Source organism: Symphalangus syndactylus, chromosome 13 (assembly GCF_028878055.3).
Source record: "Symphalangus syndactylus isolate Jambi chromosome 13, NHGRI_mSymSyn1-v2.1_pri, whole genome shotgun sequence".
Classification (NCBI taxonomy): Eukaryota; Metazoa; Chordata; class Mammalia; order Primates; family Hylobatidae; genus Symphalangus; species Symphalangus syndactylus.
The window spans coordinates 97,521,531-97,545,246 of NC_072435.2; the positions used below are offsets into that span (position 1 = coordinate 97,521,531).

A 23,716-nucleotide genomic window follows, 5' to 3' on the forward strand; every position below is an offset into this window, starting at 1 on the left:
AAATCTCCGGCTATTATTGTATTGGGATTTGTCTCTTTCTTTAGCTCTAGTAATATTTGCTTTATATATCTGGGTGCTCCAGTATTGGGTGCATATATATTTAAAATTGTTATATCCTCCTACCAAATTGACCCCTTTATCATTATACAGTGACCTTTTTTTGTCTGTTCTTATAGTTTTTGTCTTGAAATCTATTTTGTCTGATATAAGTGTAGTGACTCTGGCTTTTTTTGGTTTGCATTGGCATGGCATATCTTTTTCCATCACTTAATTGTCAGTCTCTATGTGTCTTTACAGGTGAAGTATGTTTTCTATAGGCAACAGATCACTGGGTTTTGTTTTTTTAATCCATTCAGCCACTCAATGTCTTTTGATTGGAGAGTTAGTCCATTTACATTCAATGTTATTATTGATAATTAGGGACTTACTCTTGCCATTTTGTGATTTGTTTTTGAGTTCTTTTGTGGTCTTGTCTTTTTTCCTGTCTTCCTTTTAGTAAAGTGATTTTCTCTGGTGGTATTATTTAATTTCTTGCTGTTTACTTTTTTGTGTATCTGTTCTATGTTTTTTGACTTGAGATTACCATGAGGCTTGCAAATACTATCTTATAACTCATCACTTTAAGCTGATAACATTGTATGTTATTTGCTTCTTTTCTCTTGCTGCTTTTAGGAGCCTTTCCTTATCCTCGACCTATGGGAGTTTGATTATTAAATGCCTTGAGGTAGTCTTATTTGGTTTAAATCTGATTGGTGTTGATAAAAGAAAAATTTCAGCCGAGTTAAATTTAAAGGAGTTTAATTGAGCAATAAACGATTCACGAATCGGGCAGCCTTCCCAGCCAGAGTTGGCTTGGAGATTCCAGAACAGCCACATGTTGGGTGAAAAAGGAAAGTGATGTACAGAAAATGTAAGTGAGGCAGAGAAACAGCTGGATTGGCTACAGCTTGGCTTTTGCCTTATTTGAACACAGTTCAAACAGTTGGTTACATTTGATTGGCCAAAACTCAGTGATTGGCACAAGTGTAGGCTACTGTCTGGTTACACCTCCACTTATAGTTCGTGATGTACAGAAAAACCTTCAGGTCCAACTTAAAAAATGTTGGACCTAATTCTATAACCTTCTTGTACTTGGATATTAATATCTTTCTCAAGGTTTGTGAAGATCTCTGATATTACCTCTTTGAATAAACTTTCTACCCCATCTCTTTCTCTACCTCCTCTTTAGAGCCAATAACTCTTAGATTTGCCCTTCTGAGGCTACTTTCTAACCTTGTAGGCATGCTTCATTCTTTTTTCTTTTGTCTTGACTGTGTATTTTCAAATAGCCTGTCTTGAAGCTCACTAATTCTTTCTTCTGTTTGATCAATTCTACTATTAAAAGACTCTGATGCATTCTTCAGTATGTCAATTGCATTTTTCAACTGCAGAATTTCTGCTTGATTCTTTTAAATTATTTCAATCTCTTTATTAAATTTATCTGAGAGAATTCTGAATTCCTTCTCTGTGTTATCTTGGATTTGTTTGAGTTTCCTCAAAACAGCTATTTGAAGTATCTGTCTGAAAGGTCACATATCTCTGTTTCTCCAGGATTGGTTCCTGGTGGCTTGTTTAATTCACTTGGTAAGGTCATGTTTCCCTCGGTGGTCTTGATGCTTGTGGATGTTTGTCTGTGTCTGGGCATTAAAGAGTTAGGTATTGGCCGGGCGCGGTGGCTCACGCCTGTAATCTCAGCACTTTGGGAGGCTGAGGTGGGAAGATCACGAGGTCAGGAAATTGAGACCATCCTGGCTAACACGGTGAAACCCCGTCTCCACTAAAAACACAAAAAAATTAGCTAGGCATGGTGGCGGGCACCTGTAGTCCCAGCTACTTGGGAGCCTGAGGCAGGAGAATGGCATGAACCTGGGAGGCGGAGCTTGCAGTGAGCCGAGATCACACCACTGCACTCCAGCCTGGGTGACAGAGCGAGACTCCATCTCAAAAAAAAAAAACAAAAAACAAAACATTAGGTATTTATTATAGTCTTCACAGTCTGGGCTTATACCCATCCTTCTTGGGTACAGCTATTTTCAAGTATTTGAAAGGACTTGGGAATGTTTTTTATCTAAGCCTTATCTGCATTAGGGGACACCCCCAGCCGAGTAATGCTGTGGTTCTTGCAGACTCGTGAAGGGACCATTAGTAGTCTTGGATAAGATCTGGAAGAATTATCTGGATTACCAGACAGATATTCTTGTTCTCTTCTTTTACTTTCTCCCAAACAGAGTCTCTCTTTCTTTCTCTCTCTCTCTCTCTGTTCTAAGGTTCCTGGAGCTGGGTGTAGGGCAACAAAAGCACCCCTGTGGGCACCACCACTGGCATTGTGCTTGGTCAGGCCTGAAGCCAGCACATCACTGAGACTTGCCCAAGGCCTGCTGTAACCACTACCTGGCTACTACCTTTGTTGGCTCAAGGCCCTGGGGCTCTACAATCAGCAGGTGGTGAAGCCAGACAGGTTTGTGTCCTTCCCTTCAGGGTAGCAAGCTCCCCCGGGCCCTGGGCAGGTCCAGAAGTACTGTCTGCGAGCCAGGGACTGGAGTCAAAAACCTTAGAAATGTACCTGGTGTACTATTGTACTGCAGCTGAACTGGCACTCAAACAACAAGACACAGTCCTTACCGTTTTCCCCTCCCATTTCTATAGGTAGAGGAGCCTCACTCCATGACCACCACCACCATAGGCCCACAGGATAAACTGCCAGGCTACCACTGATGTTCCCTTAAGACCCAAGCGTTCTTCAGTCAGCTTGTGGTAAGTGCAGCCTGGCCTGGAACTCACCCTTCAGAACAGTGAGCTCCCTCTGGCCCACAGCAGGTCCAGAAATGCCATCCAAGAGCCAAGTCTTAGAAGTGGGGACCTCAAAACCTGCTTGGTGCTCTACCCCTAAATGGCTGAGCTGATATTTAAGGGTAAAACAAATCTCCTTTACTTTTCTCTCCACTTTTCTCAAGCAGAAGGAGTCTATCCCCATAACCACAACAGATGGGAACGTACTGAGTCTCACCTGAAGCCATCAGTCTTAGAGTCTCACCCAAGGCTCATGGTTCACTACTTGGGTATCTCTGCTGGTTATTCCTTGCAGGTCCACCCTTTCTCCTCTTCCCACTTTATATCTTACGTTTTCCTTCATGATTTCATCCATGTCCATGGTTTTATCTGTCCATCTTAGGCTGATACTTCCAAATATATAGGCCAGGTTGAGATTTTTCTCCTAAGTTCCAGAATTGCTATATCTCCTGGACAGCTTCACTGGGATATCCGCAAATGCTCCAAAGTAAACAAGTCTCAAATGGAATTATTCTTTCCCTTAAATTTGTTCACCTCAGAGCTCTTTAATCTAGTAAATGGGACCTACTCACCATAGCCTTAAGTCTTGGCATTATCCTTGATTTCTCTTTCCTTCAAATCCCACATACCATTGGCCACCAAATCTTGTTTATTTGCTTTTAAGCATTTCTCAAATGGGTCTCCTTTCTACCTCTACAGCCAGTGACTTACTTCAGACCTTATCATTTCTTTGGACTTATTAGTCTTATCTCCCTGCTTCTGACTTTGGTTTCTTTCAATTAGTCCCATAGAGCAAAAAAAAAAAAAAAAAAAAAAAAAAAAAAGACCTTTCTGAAATATTAGGTCGGTGCAAAAGTAATTGTGATTTTTTGTGTGTGCCATTTTTAAGGCAAAAAACACAATTACTTTTGTACCACCAACCTAATACAATCTAATTATTATTGTTTCCACACAATTAAAAAAAATAATTCTCTGTAGGCTTCCAGATAAAACTTATGTTCGCCACCATGGCCCATAGTACCCTAACCTGCCACCTTCATCTCTTACCACATACTGAATTACTCAGTTCCCTAGATGCCCCATGCTATCTCATAGATCCCAGTATTTCCACATGCTGTTCCTTCTGCTGGATCTTGCTCCCTGCTACTAATACCTCTTCATGGCATTCTTTAAGACTCAGGTCAGGCACTTCCACATGTGAAGTTTCCCTGACATTCCCCTTTTCCAAGCTGAGATTGGGCGCCCCTCCTGGTATATGTAGAAAATAGTCCATATATATTATCTGTGAAGCATTGACTTTGATTTTTAAAAAGTATCTGTTCATGGTTTTCCCATCACTAGATTGTGAGTCCCTCCCTGCCCTCTCTACCGTCTATCCTCTGCCCTGGCTTAGTTTTTCTTCAAGTACTTATCACCATCTGGCATACTAGGTTTGTCTCTATGCCTCAAAAAGAATATGAGATACATGAAGGTGGAGATGTTTTACCTGTTATGTTCACTGCAATATCCTTGATATCTAGACTAGAACAGTGTCTGGCACGTAGTAAGCACTCAGCAGTCATTTGTGATGTAAACAAATAAATCTTCGCCCTGAGCACTTACAGCAGTATCTAACACATAATGTGGGTTGTTACACTCTACTGCAACCTTGTTTACTCATCTGTCCCCACTACAAGACTGTAACTCCTCAAGGTGACTGTTATTTTCTTTATCTCAGTATCTCCAGTGCTTAGCATATTTTTTTGGCATATACTATACTGAATAAATAAATCTCTTCAATACTGCAAATTCATCAGGGCAGGTGTAAGGTCCCACAACACCTAGAATACTGCCTTCCACATAAAAGATATTTGACGAATGTGTGTTTATTGCAAGCTGAGCATAAGCCACAAGCAAAATGCTTTATAAAAATGAAGCATAATACCAGAGTGTGTGAATAGCATTATACATACTCAAAATCATTTTTTGAAACTCAACCTTGGGGGTCTTATCATTTCAAGTTAAGAATTATATGTTTACACTGTTAAAAAATAAAATTTATGAGAGGAGTGTAATAAATTGGGATTATTTCATAAATTGTTTATCTGAACAATGCAAAGATTTACTAATTTATTAGAGGTAACAAAATGGTGATATTTCATTTCGATTATTTTTTCTAAGCTGGGATGTTTCTAAAAAGACAAATTTTCGCTCACTGACTATTTGATTACCCTAAAGAACAATTTGTATAGCAAATGTAAGATTAATTCTTTTTTTGTTTGTTTCAAAGTAATGAGTTAGTTCACTTGCATTCTTCAAAGAAAAATAGTATATTTTTATTTTTAACTTTTTGTACCTTTGTGATCTAATGGATTTAAACATATTTAAAGTGTTTTCAAGTCATTGCAGTTATTATCTTTATTAATCCTCAATTATCTTATTTGGCCAGTGGAAATCTATGCAAGCCAGTTCTTGGATAGTTTTTTTTTTTTTTGAGACAGGGTCTCCCTCTGTCGCCAAGGCTGGAGTGCATGGTGCAATCTTGGCTCACTGCAACCTCTGCCTCCTGAGTTCAAACGATTCTCATCTTCAGCCTCCCAAGTAGCCTTCCAAGTATTCTCTTGCTTCAGCCTCCCAAGTAGCTGGGATTACAGGCATGCACCACCATGTCTGGCTAATTTTTGTATTTTTTTGAGATGGAGTTTCACTCTTGTTGCCCAGGCTGGAGTGCAATGGCACGATCTCGGCTCACTGTAATCTCCACCTCCCAGGTTCAAGCAATTCTCCTGCCTCAGCCTCCCAAGTAGCTGGGATTACAGGCATGTGCCACCATGCCTGGCTTATTTTGTATTTTTAGTAGAGACAGGATTTCTCCATGTTGGTCAGGCTGTTCTCAAACTCCTCACCTCAGGTGATCCACACGCCTCAGCCTCCCAAAGTGCTGGGATTACAGGCATGAGCCACTGCGCCTGACCAATTTTTGTATTTTTAGTAGAGACAGGGTTTCACCATGTTGGCCTGACTGGTCTCGAACTCCTGACCTCAACTGATCCATCCACCTCAGCCTCCCAAAGTGCTAGGATTACATGCATGAGCCACCACACCCAGCCAAGCCTGTCTTCTAATAGCTTTCACGCTTGCTGATATGACAACATCTTGTCCAGGTTCATATTGTGTATTTTCTACCCTGGGCTTAGAATCAACTATTTTTCCCAGGAGACTTGATTCCTCTTATGAGAAACGGTAAAAAGTCAAGTCATAACCTAAGGATGCTCACTGATATTAAATTGATCATGATTTTTAGGTCTTTCAGCACAAAGGGCAACAGTTCTTTCTTTTTTAAACTTTTAAAAAGTTTATATGGAGACAGTCTCGCCATGTTGTCCAGGTTTGTCTTAAACTCCTGGCAGGGCACAAGTGATACTACGTTTTGGCTTCATAAAGTATTGGGATTACAGGCGTGAGCCACCATACCCGGCCAGGGCAACAGTTCTTCGTGTCATGTTTCTCCAGTTATTTTGGTGGCCTGCAGCTCATTCTCTATTGGATTCCTAAGAAAAATCTTATGGGAAAAATATTCTGTAATTAGGTTCTTGCATGCTCTTATAAGTATTTTATTGTGGTAAAATATACATAAAATAAAAGTTAACATCTTAATTTCTTTTTGTTGTTGTTGTGGTTGTTTTGTTTTGGTTTTGGTCTTTTTTTTTTTTTTTTTTTTGAGATAAGCCTGTTGCCCAGGCTGGTCTCAAACTCCTGAGCTCAAGCAGTCCTCCTGCTTCAGCCTCCCAAGTAGCTAGGATCACAGGTGCACACCACCATACCTAGATCATCAATCATTATTAAGTCTGCTTTTCAGTGGCATTAGCTACATTCACATTGTTGTGCAACCATTGCCACCATCCATCTCTAGGAATTTTTCATCTTCTTTAACTGAAATGCTGTACCCATTAAACTCTAATGCCCTACTCTTCTCTTTCCTCAGTCCCTGGCAGCCACCATTCTACTTTCTGTCTGCATGAATTTGGCTACTCTAGGTACCCAGACAAGTCGAGTAATAAAACATTTGTCTTTGACTGGGTGCGGTGGCTCATGTCTGTAATCCTAGCACTTTGGGAGGCTGAGGCAGGTGGATCACTTGAGGTCAAGAGTTCAAGATCAGCCTAACCAACATGGTGAAACCCCATCTCTACTAAAAACACAAAAAATTAGTCAGGCATGGTGGTGCACACCTGCGATCCCAGCTACTCTGGAGGCTGAGGCATGAGAATCACTTGAACCCGGGAGGTGGAGGTTGCAGTAAGCTGAGATCGTGCCACTGCACTTCAGCCTAGGCAATAGAGCAAGACTCTGTGTCAAAAAAAAAAAATTGTCCTCTTTGTGTCTGGCTGACTCTATTTTTCATAATGTCTTAGGGTTCACTCATGTTGTAGCATATACCAGAAAGCCTTCCTTTTGAAGACTGAGCAATATTCCAATGTGTGTATATACCAAATTTTGTTTATCCACTCATCCATCAATGGGCATTTAGGATGGTTCCAATTAGAGCTATTGTGAATATTGCTGCTATGAACATGGATAGACAAATATTTGTTTAGGCCTTTGCTTTCACTCCTTTTGGGTATATACCCAGAAGTGAAATTGCTGAATCATATAGTAACTCTACATTTATTTTTTTGAGGCACTGATCTACTGCTTTCCACAGTGGCAGCACAATTTTACATTCCCACCTACAATGCACAAAGGTTCTAATTTATCTGCATCCTTGCCAACTTTTGCTGTCTTTTGTTTTATTTTTTGATAATAGTCATCCTAATGGGTGGGTGGTGGTATCTCATTGTGGTTTTGATTTGCATTTTCATAATGGTTAATGATATTGAGCATCGTTTCATGTGCTTCTTGGCCATTTGTATACATATATACAGCTTTGATTTTTTTTTTTTTGAGAAATGACTATCCAAGTGCTTTGTCTGTTTTTAAATTGGGTTGGTTGTTTATTTTTGCTGAGTTGGAGTGTTGTTTGTATGTTTATGTTTGAAGTTCAATTTGGTTGGATATGAAATATTTAGCTCATATTTTTTTCCTTGGGGTATCTTAAATATGTTACTCCATTATCTTTCAGCATAAACTATTACTACCAAAAAGTTTGATGATGATCTAATGTTATTTCAATTAGAAATGACTTGGTCTTTTTGTCTGGATGCCTGTAAGATTTTTTTTTTCTTACTAATAGGTTTAGTAAAATATGTCTTGATGTTAGCTGTTCTGAGTCTACTTTCCCAGATACATAGTGTGCCTTCTCAATATGTAATCATTTTTGTTTTAGAAAAGTTTTCTTGAATTGTACTTTTTAACATTGTGTTACATTGTATGGCTTTCTTTTTCTTTTTCATGAACTCCTATAACATGTATGTAGAATCTTCTTTGATATATACATATATAATAAATATATATCTAAAGTTTGTATATATATAAACTTTATCTCAAATTCTCCACATTCTTGCCAAGAGTTGGTATGTTCAGTCATTTAAATTTTAGCCATTCCAATAGGTGTACATTAACATCTCAGTATAGTTTTAATCTGCATTTTCCTAATGACTAATGATGTTGAGCATCTTTTCATATGTTTGTTTGTCATCTGTATATCTTCTTTGGTAAAGTATCCGTTGAAATCTTTTGTCCTTTAGTTTGAGAAAGAGTCTTGCTCTATCACCCAGGCCATAGTGCAGTGGCACAAGCTTGGCTGAATGCGGCCCAAACCTCCTGGGCTCAAGTGATCTTCCCACTTCAGCCTCCTGAGTAGCTGGGACCACAGGCGCAGGCCACCATGCCCAGCTAATTTTTGTACTTTTTGTAGATACGGAGTCCCACTATGTTGCCCAAGCTGGTCTCAAACTCCTGGGCTCAAGTGATCCACTCACATTGGCCTCCCAAAGTGCTGGGATTACAGGTGTAACCCACCACACCTGGCCCTTTGCTCATTTTTTAAATGGTGTCTTCCAAAAAGAAGTTTTTCATTTTTGTGTTCTGATTTACCAACTTCATATGGATCATATGGATCATGTTTCTGGTCAAGATCAATATATAAAAATATATGTAAACTTACCTATTAGTTCTAGTAGATTTTTAATAGATTACAATAGATTTTAGATATAGATGACAATGTCATCTATGAGTAAAGATAGTTTTATTTCCTCCTCACTATCTGTATGCTGTTTATTTCTCTTCTTGCTTATTTTACTGGCTAGAATCTCCAATATAGTGTCGAATAGAAGTAGTAGGAGCAGACATTATTGTCTTGTTCCTGATCTTAGGGGAAAAACATTTGACCTTTCACTATTAAGTATGATGTTAAGTCTATGATTTTTGTAGACACTCTTTATCAGGTTGAGGAAGTTCATTTCTGTTGTCAGTTTGTTGCGAATTAAAAAAAATCAACAGTGGATGTTGGATTTTTTCAGATGCATTTTCTGTGCCTGTTGAGACTGCCATATGGTCTTTCTTTTTTGTTAGTTTGTTAATATAACAAATTACATTGATTGATTTTCAAGTGCCAATCCATTCTTGCTTGCTGGGATAAACCCCACTTGGACATTTTTTTTTTTTTTTTTTTGAGACGGAGTCTTGCTCTTTTGCCCAGGCTGGAGTGCAGTGGCGCGATCTCGGCTCACTGCAAACTCCGCCTCCCGGCTTCACGCCATTCTCCTGCCTCAGCCTCATGAGTAGCTGGGACTACAGGCGCCTGTCACCACGCCCGGCTAATTTTTTGTATTTTTAATAGAGACGGGGTTTCACCGTGTTCGCCAGGATGGTCTCAATCTCCTGACCTTGTGATCTGCCTGCCTCGGCCTCCCAATGTGCTGGGATTACAGGCGTGAGACACTGCGCCCGGCCGACATGATGTATTATTTTTTAAAAATTATAGATTCTCTTTTTAGTACAGTTGTAAATTTACAGAATAATTAAGCAGATAGTATATGTGGTTTCATAAATCCACCTCAGGCTATTCCTCCCTAGTTTCTCCTACTGTTAAAATCTTGCTTTCATGATACATTTGTTATAAATAATAAACAACTGATACATTATTATGAATTAGTCTGTAGTTTACATTAAGAGTCATTCTTTGTGTTTTACAGTTTACTGGTTTCGACAACTGTATAATGGGGTGTGTCCATAATTATAATTTCATACAGGATAGTTTCACTTTCCTAAGAATCTTCTATGCTTCACCTTTTCTTTTTTTTTTTTTTTGAGACGGAGTCTCGCTCTGTCGCCCAGGCTGGAGTGCAGTGGTGCAATCTCTGCTCACTGCAAGCTCCGCCTCCCGGGTTCATGCCATTCTCCTGCCTCAGCCTCTCTGAGTAGCTGGGACTATAGGCGCCCTCCACCACGCCCGGCTAATTTTTTGTATTTTTAGTAGAGACGGGGTTTCACCGTGGTCTCGATCTCCTGACCTCGTGTTCCGCCCGCCTCGGCCTCCCAAAGTGCTGGGATTACAAGCGTGAGCCACCGCGCCCGGCCTATGCTTCACCTTTTCATTCCTCTTTTCCCTCCTTTCACATCCACTGATCTTTTACTGCCTCTATAGTTTTGTCTTTTCCAAAATGTCATATAGTTGGAATCACAAAATATGTGACTTTTTCAGAGTGGCTTCTTTCAGTTAGCAATATTCATTTAAGGTTTTTCTGTGTCTACTGCTTGATAACTCATTTCTTCTTATTGCTGAATAATATTCCATTGTGTAAATCTATCAGAGTTTGTTTATCCATTTACCTATTAAAAGACATCTTGGACTGGGTGCGGTGGCTCATGCCTGTAATCCCAGCACTTTGGGAGGCCAAGGCGGGTGGATCACCTGAGCTCAGGTGTTCGAGACCACCCTGGGCAACATAGTGAAATCCTGTCTCTACTAAAATACAAAAAATTAGCCGGGCATGGTGGCGCGTGCCTGTAGTCCCAGCTACTCAGGAAGTTGAGGCACAAGAATTGCTTGAGCCCAGGAAGTAGAGGTTACAGTGAGCGGAGATCACACCACTGCACTCCAGCTTGGGCTACAGAGTGAGAATCCATCTCAAAATAAATCAATAAATAAAAAATAAAAAATAAAATAAAATGAAAGACATTTTTGTTGCCCCTAGCTTTGGCAAAACTATAAACGAATAAAGTTTATAAAACTTATAAATAATGCTGCTGTAAACATTCATGTGCAGGTTCTTTTTTTTTTTTTTTTTTTTTTTTTTTTTTTTGAGACGGAGTCTCGCTCTGTCGCCCAGGCTAGAGTGCAGTGGTGCCATCTCGGCTCACTGCAAGCTCCGCCTCCCGGGTTCATGCCATTCTCCTGCCTCAGCCTCTCCGAGTAGCTGGGACTACAGGCGCCCGCCACCGCGCCCGGCTAATTTTTTGTATTTTTAGTAGAGACGGGGTTTCACCGTGGTCTCGATCTCCTGACCTCGTGATCCGCCCGCCTCAGCCTCCCAAAGTGCTGGGATTACAAGCGTGAGCCACCGCGCCCGGCCCATGTGCAGGTTCTTATGAAGACATAAGTTTTGGTCAAATATCTAGAAGTGTGATTGCAACATGGCAAAATTATGCTTAGCTTTGTAAAAAAACTGCCAAAATATTTTTCCAAGTAGTTGTACTATTTTTCATTTCTACCACAATGATTGAGGGTTCCTGTTTCTCTGCATACTCATCAGCATTTGGTGTTGTCAGTGTTTTGGATTTTAACCTTTCTAGTAGCTATGCAATGGTATCTCACTGTTGTTTTACTTTATAATTCCCTAATGCTATATGACAATGAGCCTCTTTTCATATGTTTGTTGATATCTATATATTTTCTAGAATATTGGTAATTTAAAACATTACTAAAATGTTTTAAAGAATATTTACCCCACTTTCATGAGGAATATTAGTAATTTTCTTTTCTTGTAATGTCTTTGTCTGCTTTCATATGTTGGCCTCATAAAATGTCTTAGGAAGTAGTTTCCTTTTTTCAGTTTTCTGCAAGAGGTTATGTAGAAGTGGCTTTATTTATTTCTTAAATGTTTGGTAGGATTCACTCCTGAAACCATGTGCGTTTCTAGTTTTCTTTATGGGAATGTTTTAAACTCTGCATTCAATTTCTTTTGTAGACGTAAGGCTGTTCAAATTATTTAATCTTGAGTGATTTCTGATAGTTTATGTTCTTCAAGAAATTTTGTCATAGATTTTAGCCATGGAGTTTTTGTTTATTTTTCTGTCTAGGTATTCTGTGCTTATTCTGGCCATTTTAAGCATCCTCACTACACACATACACACAAAAGAAGGATGATGATGGATGTGTTAATTAATTTGACTGTGGTAATCAGTACACAATGTATACTCATACCAAATCATCACACTGTTCACCTTGAATATACACAATTTTGCCAATGAAATATTTTAAAATACAAAATAAAAATTATTCTTCCAGCTTCTCAGAATTTTCTAAGGTTTTATTTCTAAGACTAGAATGACAGTATAGCAAAGTATAAACCAATATAATTAAGAGGTCTCTAAGAAAATGTAGAAGTAGCTTTACTTGATTGCCACAGGGTCACATCCTTTAATGCAGGTGAAAAATTGAGAGATCAATATTAAAATGTACTTAAGAGACACATAAAAAGCATTTCACAACTTCACTTTGCAGATTACAATGTGAAATTTCAATAAGATTACCAAAATTTTAAGTATTTGGTCTTGTATAGATAACTAAAATTATTAATATTTATTATAAGACTATTACTGGTATATTAAATATTTTTGTTTATATAACAAAACTCTCTTCTTTCTCACATTTCTTGGGGGAATCATTCAACTTCTCTGGGCCTCAATTTATTCATTGGTAAAAATGGGTCAATTAGATTATATTTTTGCTAAAACTTCTTCTAGACCTCAACTTTAAAAAAAAAGTTTCCAATGTTAACTGTAAAACAAAGTGTTTACCTCTAAAGTGTTTTAAAATAATTATATCAATTGGAACATAAGCATATACAGATGCCTAGCAAATAATTTATAGATACTGTAAAATCAGTTTTTTCCACATTTATTTACTTGTAAGCTGCAAATCTAAAGTAATACTGTTTTGGGAAGAGAGGAAATGGAGTCACAAATGAAATCTTTATACTTCATGTTCCAAAAGAAGAGGGATGTCTCTTGTTTAAGTAATCTGCCCAAAATCCAAGCCAGAGTGAGACTTGCTTTGGTGTCAGTCCTCTCATTTATTAATCTTACCAACAAAAAAGGTAAAAGTGAGTGTTTTTGAAAAGACACCTTGGCACTGTTGCAGCAGCTATTAAAGTAGAGGATTAAATTGTGTGAATCTAAGCTCCTCATAAGCCCTGGAAATCAAGCTTGTTTTTGTGAGGAACTTGATCAGAAACAAAAGAGTTTTACTGAACATTATGCTGTCTGGACAGTCTTCAAGAGCACATGGACACAATTTATTCTTTAACAGGAGCCATGTTCTGGTTCAGATATAAAAGTTTCACGGAAAAACACTGTGGGGTATGTGTAAAAGGAAACATTTAAAAATTGTATTATGATTACAGCAGACTATAAAGATACAGATTTAGTCATTGTTTATCTTTTGCTCATTCTTGGAAGATTTTTAAAATTAAAATTTTTTAATAAAAAGTTCTGGAAATCTTGAATGTGGCTTACTATCCAACTTGTCTTTATATCCAACAAGAAAAGTGTGCATTTTAAATAAAGGTAATCTCAGGCCCATTTGGTGTTTTGGAAGCAGAACTGTCTGTAGCTGATACTTCTGGTGGTATTCTGAAATATATCCCCAGGCCCACCTTGGATTTCAGCCACAGCTGTAGTGGAGAGTTCCACTCAATTTTAGACTCACTTTTTGGTGACAGCAACCAACCTTAAATGATTGCCCCATTTCTCTACTTTCTGATCTTGTATCCTTTCCAAGGTCATGGGAGCACCCTAGGCATATGTAAACCAATAATAAAATTCCAAGGTCCCCCAGCCACCTGAATGGACACTTCCTCTCAGTCAAGGGCATTCCAACATTATCCTGAAAAACTAGTTTAGGGGATGATGGGAAGGGGAAGCCAGACATGCCCTTCTCCCTTTTGGAATTACTGATAGACCAGACCCTTTAAGTCTGATAAGAAACATTTACAATCTAGTCTCTCTGAAGTCTGCTACCTGGAGGCTTCATCTGCATGATAAAACTTCACAACCCCTTATCATAACCCAGACATTCCTTTCTATTGATTCCAGGTCTTTAGATAATAACTCTTTCAACCAATTGCCAATCAGAAAAGCTTTGAATGCACCTGTAACTTGAAAGCACCTGCTTCCAGTTGTCCTGCCTTTCCAGCCTGAACCAATGTACAGCTTACATTGGTTGATGTCTTCTGTCTCCGTAAAATGTATAAAACCAAGTTGTGGCCCAATTGCGATGGGTACATAGTCTCAGGATCTCCTGAAGTCTGTGTCACAGGCCACTGGTCACTTGTATTTGGTTCATAATAAATCTTTTCAAATATTTTATAGATTTTTACTCTTGATACCTGTGTGTGGGTAATCCCATGAGTATAGAGGAGTAATGCCCCCCACCAGTGGGTCCAGGTTAGTGGACAAATGCTCCAGGCACCAGGCCTTCCAGTGGACAATTCTAAAAGCACTACTCATTTCTAAGGAGCTGCTCGTCCTGGAATCAAATCCCACATGCCCATAATGGCAATCACAGTAATATACATCTTATTAGGTTGTCTTCTCTCTCATTCTTCCTGCTCTCTCACTCTTGCTTCCTGGGATTACCAAACAAATTCCTTGCACCCAAGTGTTTGTCCCAGGTTCTGCTTTAAGAGACATGTAAAACTTTGATATGAAGCATGACCCTTGAGGGCAAATCTTAGGATGGGATTATGGAACTGGATCACTTACCTTTTTTGCTGGGATAAGTAAGATGGTGATAACCCCTGGTGTGCATCCTAATTCCTATGAATCTTACCTGCGGTAGATTGGCGTGAGAAGAAGTGGGTTATCTGGTAGCTCTGTCACTACAATGGTGTGGAGACAAAGGATTGTGGAATTGGCTCACATTTGTCAACTGCCTTGGAAGCCTTGAAAAACAACTGGCAGGCCCAGATCAGCCAATTACCAACTTAGGGCACTCTGTGAAAGCCAAAAGTCCTCCTTGGCAGTGTTTAAAAAGGCTATTATCTCTTCAGCTATAGGGAAGCTGTGCTGGAAGTCAGATACACAATGTAACTGTAAGGATGGCAGAGTGGCAAAGAGATAAAAGATGCCACCTCAACAAGTCTCCTTTGCTAAAGTCAGGGCCCTCATGTCACAGGAATGGGACTCTGAGACCTGGGATGAGACAATTTGAGTGCATGTGCTTGAGGATCTTGAGTCCCTGATTTCCTCTGAACCCTCCATGCCAACCAAAGGAGGTATTTCTCCCACCCTAGAGGATAGCAACCTCCCCTTACCTGGAGACCATGTGAAGTGTTTGTCTGAGGTGGATGGCTTGTAAAATGACTCCTGTCTCTTCAAGATCTAATTCTGCCTTCCCCAATTGCTTTTAGATTAACTAATCTCAGAATTCAGCTGAGAAGAAAAATACAGTCCTTGAACTGGGAAGAAATAGCTTATTTACTGAAAGAATTTTAGGTACTGGCTAATAAGTACTGGCAGTAAGTTGGAGAATATGAGTGAAGATAAGTCTTGTGGGCTGGAACAGAGAGGCAGAATATAAGGCTGGATAGAGGAGAGTTTACTGACACAGGAGCACTCTCTTATGACTCAAGATATAGTATCTCATCTTTATGACACATAAGCTGGTCTTAACAGGCTGTTGGGGTGGCTTCTTGAGACTTGGTCATGATGGCCTACACTAAATGAGGCAGGAATGCTGGAAATGCCTTATCAAAGTGAAGAAAAGGTCAGAGGCAGAGAGAGGTGGGTAGGTTGAATGCATTTATTTAATGACAAGAGAACAAATGTACCATTTTCCCAGGAAGGGCCCAGAGAATACTCTCTTGACTAAGATAATAAAGGATGTTACTGAGGGTGACATCAACATTGTTGATAAAATCATCAGAAGCTGTACCCTACAGGCCAGGATTCACAGTAGGATATGATGCCATAGAACTGGGCTCTTTAGTACTAATTGAGATGATAGGATTCCTTAATGGCAGGAGGCAGGTAGTGGCATTCAACCACCAGCAGCAAAGTGACAGCAAGCCTGAAGTAAATGCTACCTATGTCACCAGGAGTATATATGGATAAACATTCACCCAATCTTTCTTCAAAGGACTTTAAGCCACTTAGCAAAGTGAAACAAGTGGAGTACCCAATCCTCTCAAAGGTTATTGTATACAGGGCTCAGTTAACTTGATATCAAGTGATCTAAAATGTCCTCATTGTCCCTCAAATAGAGTGGAGGCTATGGATACCAGGTAATAGATGGAGTTTGGGCTCCAGTCCGTTTCACAGTATTTTCAATTGCTCCAGTGGGGTCCCTCTGATTGTTTCCCCGGTCTCTAGTGAATACCTGGGATATTCTTAAAAGCTTCTCGTTAGCTTCCTGACCTATGGGAAAAAAAATCCATTGTGGTAGGGAGGATCAAGTGAAAAATCCCTAAAATTGTACCCTCCTTATCCCAGCCAAGATAGCAAACCAGAAACAATATTGCATTCTGAGTGGAATTTTTGAGATTAGCACCACTTCGAAAGACTTACAGGATGGAGAGGTAGCATCCTCTGCATTTACCAGTATGGCATCTGCCATGGTGGAAGACAAGGGAATATGATCAGCTTAATAAAGTGATAGTGCCAATCACGTCTACCATGTCAAGTATGGTACCTTTCCTGGAACATATCAACACAGCCTCTGCATGATATGTGGCTATTGTTCTGACAAGCATTTTTTCAATCATTAGGAATATCAAAAGTGTTTATATGGAAAGGATAGCAATACGTATTAACTTGATTGCCCCAGAACTATGTTAGCTCTCCTGCTCTCTCTCACAGTGTAGTCCTTTTTTTATTTATTATTTATTTATTTATTTATTTATTTTTTGAGACAGAGTCCTTGTCGCCCAGGCTGGAGTGCAGTGGTGCCATCTCGGCTCACTGCAACCTCCACCTCCCAGGTTCATGTGATTCTCCTGCCTCAGCCTCCTGAGTAGCTGGGACTACAGGCACGCACAACCATGCCTGGCTAATTTTTGTATTTATAGTAGAGACAGGTTTTCACCATGTTGGCCAGGGTGGTCTCGAACTCCTAACCTCAAGTGATCCACTTGCCTTGGCCTCCCAAAGTGCTGGGATTACAGGTGTGAGTCACCGTGCCTGGCCCATGGCGTAGTCTTCAGGGATTTTGTTCATTCTCACATTACATAGAACCTTGTGTTGATCCTCTATATTGATAACATCAGCTGCATGTATCTGGTAAACAGAAAGAAGAAAGAACTCCTGGTGTTCTATAAGATGCACACAAGCCAGAGGATGGAAGATTCAGATCCCTACAGCTTTTAGAGGTCCAACAGTCTGGAAGGTGCTGGGACATCCCTTCCAAAGTAAAGGACAGATTAGTGAACTTTCAACCTTTACCAGTAAGAAAGAGACATAGCATGTTGGGGACTTCTGCTTTTGAAAGCATCATACACTTTCTCAGGAATACAGCTCTGAATTGGAAGACTACACTCTTTATGTGGGGCCCAGAACAAGAGAGGGCTCTGCTGCAGGATCAGGCTATGATATAAGCTGCCCTCCTCCCTGAATTATATGGCTCAGATTACCCATTGATGATAGAGATGTCTATGGTAGATATGAAGATTGTGTGGCATGTCTAGTCAGCCCTAATAGAAGATTAATAGCACAGACCCTTTGCTTCTGGAGCAAAGGTCTTGCCTTCTTGTTGTTTGAAAAGCAACACCTAGCATGTGCCCAGTAGAAGCTGGGAATCTGACTATATATCAACTGATTAACTGAGCTGCCCATCATAAGCTGGGTTTTATCAGATACACCAAATCATGAAGTCACGTAGTCACAGTAGCAATCCATTATTCAATGGAATTATACATTTGGGATGAAGCCTATAAAAGTCAATAAGGCACATGTAAGTTACACGGACAAGTGACCTATCATTTATTTCCCATATCATTTACATCTCTTACACTAATGCCTTTTCTTCAACCTACTTGTATGATCTCATGCAGAATCTTCAATGGTCAACTGTAGCAGTTATTTATTGCTACAATTATGTGGTAACAACCAAGAACAATAAAAAAACTAAGATAATCAACAGTGAGCATTTATTATTCACATCCACAGCCAGCTGAGAATTGGCTAGGTAGGTCTTCTGATCTTGGCTGGCCTTGCTCATGTCTTGGGTTGGCTGATATATGAATGGAACAACTCATCTCTGCTCCATGCATCTTTCATCCTCATTAGACTATCCAAGTCAAGTTCTTATGTCAATAACAGAGCCACAAGAGAAGGCAAGACCAACCAAGTATTTGTCAAGCCTCTGCTTGGATCACATTTGTTAATATTCCATTGGCTAAGTTCAGAATCTAAAGTTAAGGCCAAATGTTCTACTCAGAGGGGGAGGGCAATGCAAACATGGCAAAAGGCATGCAATAGGGAGAAAGTGAATAATTGAAGCTACTTTTGCAATATTATCTCACTAGCTGACAGGAAACAGTGGACCTTGTTGATGCATGGACAAGCTTGATATATTGGTGTAGGCAAAAATGGCTGGCTGCCACACTGCTGCCTCTGACAGAGGTGGCTCTAACAATTAGTGGTGGGGAAAATAATCTTCCTGATGGACACAGCTTCAAACAGTACACTTTGTCATGATGTTGCTGAAGAAGCACATGGCCTGAGTTAAATACTACAGACTTTTGATCTTGGTGACTGGCTTGGCTGGTCAGGGATAAGGAGGGAGCAATATTGGAAGATTAGAGAAAGTGAGATTTAAGGATGAAGAATGTGGACAAAACCATGGGAATGTGCCCAAAGTGTGGAGATTTTTGTAGGATGAAATGCCAGAAAGAAAAGACTCACCTGAGGAGGCAAAAATTAGGTGGACAAGACGATTTCTCCAGTAGATGTCAGCCAGCCTTGTCCTTGATTGCCCCAGGTTACACAATGAGCCCACAAATGGAGTAATCGTGGCAGCAGAGATGCCGGCTATGCTTGGGCCCAACAGCTTGGGCTTCCACACTAATGCTCATCCAGTGATGAGCTAGATAAGCTAGGATTCAGCTACTGCTGAATACCCTATTTGTAGGCAGCAGAGACCAATGATTTGGTACTATTCCTTGAAGAGGTTAACCAGTTATTTGGGAGCAATTTATTTGCATTAAATTCCTTCCATTCTGGAAGAGGAGTAATTCTTTCTTATTGTAATTAGTTACTACTCTTAATAGGGGCTTTCCTTTCCTTCCAGTGGCACCTCTGCCAGCATTACTCTCTGATAGCCTACAGGATGTCTATTACCAACATGGTATCTTGCATTACACTGCCTCAGATCTTGGGATTATTTTGTAGTAAATGAGTAACAATAGGTGCATGAATTGTTGGATCCACTGGTCTTACCGCATACAGCACTATCCAGAAGAAACCAATCAAATAGAACAATGAAATGGTCTATTATAGGCTCATTGTAGGCACCAGCTCAGAGATGACATTCTACAAGGTAGAAGTGCTAATCTCTAGGATGTGGTAAATGCACTACAAAAATGGCTAGCATATGATGCCATGTCCTCAACTGCCAGGATTCACAGATCCAGGAACCAAGAGAAAAGAAATAGGAATGGTCCTTCTCCACCATTCTCATTGACATTCTTTTGTAATTGTGCTTCCCATCCCTGCCGCCTCAGAATTTGCTGCAAGTCCCAGTTCCCAGATGGGGTAGGGGGAAGGAACTAGCACACTTCCATGGGGGAGCACAGTAAGGATTTCACTAAGCTGAATCTACTGCTGCCAATCGGTCAAGCTGAATCTACTGCTGCCAGTCGGTCCCTTGGGACTGCTCATGTCTGTGGGACAAAAATAGGAAGTAATATGTTAACATGAGGAGCTAGGGTTGTGATTAAAAAATGAAACAGGAAGAATGTGTCTAGAATGCAGGTGGTTCACTGGGGCATGTCGTGGTGCTTCAGTGCCTGGTATAAAACAGCAAACAGATGATTGTGATAACCATAGCCTAAACAGGGCAAAGCAATCAAAGCCCTAGAAAACTTACGGGATGAAGGTCTGGGTCACTATGCATGACAACCAGCCTAGACCAGTGGAATTTCTGATATAGAGCAGGAGAAATGTAAAACAGGTGGTGGAAGAAGATGATAAGTACCATTTTGGCCTTGCGTTCAGTTGTAGTGACATTGCGGCTTGTCTCACTAATCTTCCTGTGTAGATTTTAGAAAGACTGTGGCTGGCCATCATGTGTTATCCCACAGACAAAAGACAAAGGAGACTTAACATGGGACTCAAGCAGTTCTGAATTGACTGCATTTGGGTAGACCGCAGCAAATATCTCTTTTGCACATTCCCTCGTCCACTTCCGGTATCAGTCACAGCTACATGGATAGTTCTAGGTGAGTAAGCTTGGACTTGTCCTTTCTGTTGGTGAAATCCCACTGCAGGCCGAAGCCATGTATCTTTCTGCTTCCTGTTCCAAGTCTTTCTTCAACACTGGGGTGCTGCTTTCCCACACAGAAGCACAGCCCAGAAGTGCAGGGATAATTAATGCCCCTGGAGGCAACTCAACTAACGGGGGATGGAAACTGGTTAATAAATGTTCCCAGTTCTATTAGGTGGAAAATTTTGGGAGGCATTCTGAAAGCTTCTCAGAAGGTCTTGGAGCACTCAAACCCCAACTGGCAATCTTGATAACACACTTTTTAAATTTTTTATTATTTTTGAGAGAGTCTCACTCTATCACCCAGGCTGGAGTGCAGTGGTGCCATCTGGGCTCACTGCAACCTCCACCTCCCGGGTTCAAGTGATTCTCCTGCCTCAGCTTCCCAGTAGCTGGGAGTACAGGTGCATGCCACCACGCCCGGCTAAATTTTGTATTTTTAGTAGACACAGGGTTTCACCATGTTGGCCAGGCTGGTCTCAAACTCCTGACCTCAAGTGATCCGCCTACCTCAGCATCCCAAAGTGCTGGGATTACAGGCATGAGCTACTGCACCCGGCCGATAATAAACTTTTAAGTGTTTTTCTCCCTTTTCCTCTCCCTGTTTTTTTACTTCTGTTTCCTGGGATCACCTTGTGAATGACCTATATACACCCAAGTCCTTTTCTCAGGCTCTACTTGAAGGTGAACTAAACTAAAATGGGCACAATCAGTTAAATGCATTTATATATTTTTCACATAAGTACTTTAGGAATTTTCTAGACTGTGTGTAAATAACTATGAATAATAATTACTTATTTGCAAGGTGAGGTGAGAACATTTTAATCCTGCACACATTTTTTTTTGTTTAGCTAATACAGGAGTTGATGGCAATGATGGTTACTCATTCTGAACCACACTGAAACGACCTTCAATTCAATTTCCATCTGCTAATAAATATAGTCAAGCACTGCATAATGTTTTGGTCAACATCCCCTAAGATTATAAAACCATATTTGACTGCACCTTTTCTACATTTAGATACACAAATACCATTGTGTTACAACTGCCTACAGTATTCAGTACAGTGACATGCTGTGCGGGTTTGTAGCCTAGAAGCAATAGGTTTGTGTAAGTACACTTGTTACGAAATCCACAACGTTTGCACAACAAAATCGCCTAATGACGCATTTCCAGAACGCATCCCTGTTGTTAATCGATGCATGACTGCATAAGAATATCTGACTTAAAAAACATATGAACTAATGGCCAAGTGGTGAAAGGCTGCATATGCTAAAAAATACTACCAAAAAGTTCCATACCCATATGTAAGTTTTAAGTTATCACAGAAAATTTCAACCCAGTATTACTTTCTACCAGAAATGTCTTTAACAACTCATGATATGAATCCATATCATGGATTCATGCTAAAATATTCACAAAAATTGAATAATTCACTTAGCCAAATTCACTGTTTTTTTTTTTGCCTTGGGTCTACTATTGATCACTAAACTCACACTGACTTCATTTAAAATTGCTCATTGCATCCCTTTTTATTTTTAAGCCAGAGTTTCACTCTTGTCGCCATGGCTAGAGTGCAATGACGCAATCTCGGCTCACTGAAACCTTTACCTTCTGGGTTCAAGTGATTCTCCTGCCTCAGCCTCCCGAGTAGCTGGGATTACAGGCACCCGCCACCACACCCAGCTAATTTTTGTCACCACGCCCAGCTACTTTTTATATTTTTAGTAGAGATGGGGTTTCACCATGTTGGCCAGGCTGGTCTTGAACTCCTGACCTCAGGTGATCCACTTGCCTCGGCCTCCCAAAGTGCTGGGATTACAGACATGAACCACCGTGCCTGACTGTAATTGCTCATTGCATCTCTAAAATATTCTATCTTAGTATTTGTAGCACTAATTGTACTTTATTTAGGTTATCCTATTTTTCATTTTGAGGCCCTTTATTTTAGCAACAAGATACACTGGCAGGTTAAAACTGCTTTATTATTATTTTTTTTAACATAGAAGAAGCTTGGTAGTGGACATGTGGCCATTTGATGTTTTTATGACTAAGAGAGTTCAGGCTCAATCTCTTACAGAATGTAAACGTACCCCTATGCATGCATATGTAATTCTTATCAAAATTAAGCTTAGTCACTAAAAGAAGATTCGCTATCTGAACTTTCTTCTACAGTTTTTTCACTTTCGCCATCAGGCACTGGAGCATCTGGCCTCCTAAAAGAAAAGAAAAAAAATTTTAAAGGTCTTTTCCAGTTGAAAAGAGCACTTACAAACTCTTAAATTTGGTTCATCTTAGAATATTGCTGCTAATAAATGTGCCAAGTCCGTGTCCTCATTCTCCCGCTCTACACCACAGCGTGCTTCTCTCGGGCTTCTTCGGCACCATGGGGATTCAATGCTATGCCTGTAGAGGCCGCGACAGTATGTTCTCTTGCCAGTCCTTACATAGTGCGCTACTTCAGCACTTTCTGCTTCTCATTACCATGGAGACCCAATTATAGACAGAGATGTTATCTGTAGAGGCTGGCATGACCAGTGCTAAATCCCTGAAGCTTCCAAGTGTACATGAGGTACAGAGAAAGGAAAGCTAGAAATGAAAAGAAAAGGAAATGTTTCATGTTCAGGAAAGCTGCAGGGAGAAACTTAGAAATGGAAGAGAGTTCAAAAATGGCTATTAAAAAAATAGGTAATGTGGCAATTTTGTAGCGAAGGAGAGTGCCTGGTCAAAGAAGGTTCTTAATGTTTGTTAAACGTTTTCACTTACATGTTTTATCTTTACAGAATGAAAATAGAAAGTATGAGTTGGCAAAAATACTGTTTCAAAGATCCCCTAGGCATTATAAGGAGACATGAGAATGGTTAGATTCCAACTTTGCATGGATGTGCTCTAATAAACCAAAATGAAATTTTAATGATGTTATTAAAACAGTCAACTAGTTAAGCCTCAATAGTTTTGTGCCAGTAAGTCATTTAATCAGTGTAGTGGCACTATCATTTAGCCTCTATTCACTCTTACCAAGAAAGTAAATTAAGCAAGAAAAGTATTTTTTGGGGGGAAACCAAGAGGAAAAGGAGTAACAATATAACTGCTATATCTTTTTCTTTTTTTTTGAGATGGAGTCTCGCTGTGTCACCAGGCTGAAGTGCAGTGGTGTGATCTCGGCTCACTGCAACCTCTGTCTCCCAGGTTCAAGCCATTCTCTTGCCTTAGCCTCCCGAGTAGAGATGTGCGCCACCACGCCTAGCTAATTTTTGTATTTTC

At 40.0% G+C, this 23,716-nt stretch overlaps 2 protein-coding genes across 11 annotated transcripts in view; one reads left to right on the plus strand and one right to left on the minus strand.

Annotated features, from left to right (window-relative positions):
* PARPBP (PARP1 binding protein) overlaps positions 1 to 23,716 on the plus strand; it is a 282,808-nt gene that overhangs the window by 66,183 nt on the left and 192,909 nt on the right. For 5 of the 9 annotated variants that reach the window (XM_063614318.1, XM_063614319.1, XM_063614322.1 and 2 more), the window contains one exon: positions 2,686 to 2,793. The exons of the other annotated variants lie outside the window; for them this stretch is intronic. The gene's annotated coding sequence lies outside the window, so the exon portion shown is untranslated. The remainder of the gene's footprint in view (positions 1 to 2,685; positions 2,794 to 23,716) is intronic. 9 annotated transcript variants of the gene reach the window in all.
* Positions 22,417 to 23,716, minus strand: part of WASHC3 (WASH complex subunit 3) — a 52,726-nt gene continuing 51,426 nt past the window's right edge. For both annotated transcript variants that reach the window (XM_055240336.2, XM_055240335.2), the window contains exon 7: positions 22,417 to 22,668. In XM_055240336.2, the coding sequence (XP_055096311.1) occupies positions 22,584 to 22,668 (85 nt within the window). In that variant the 3' untranslated portion in view covers positions 22,417 to 22,583. The remainder of the gene's footprint in view (positions 22,669 to 23,716) is intronic.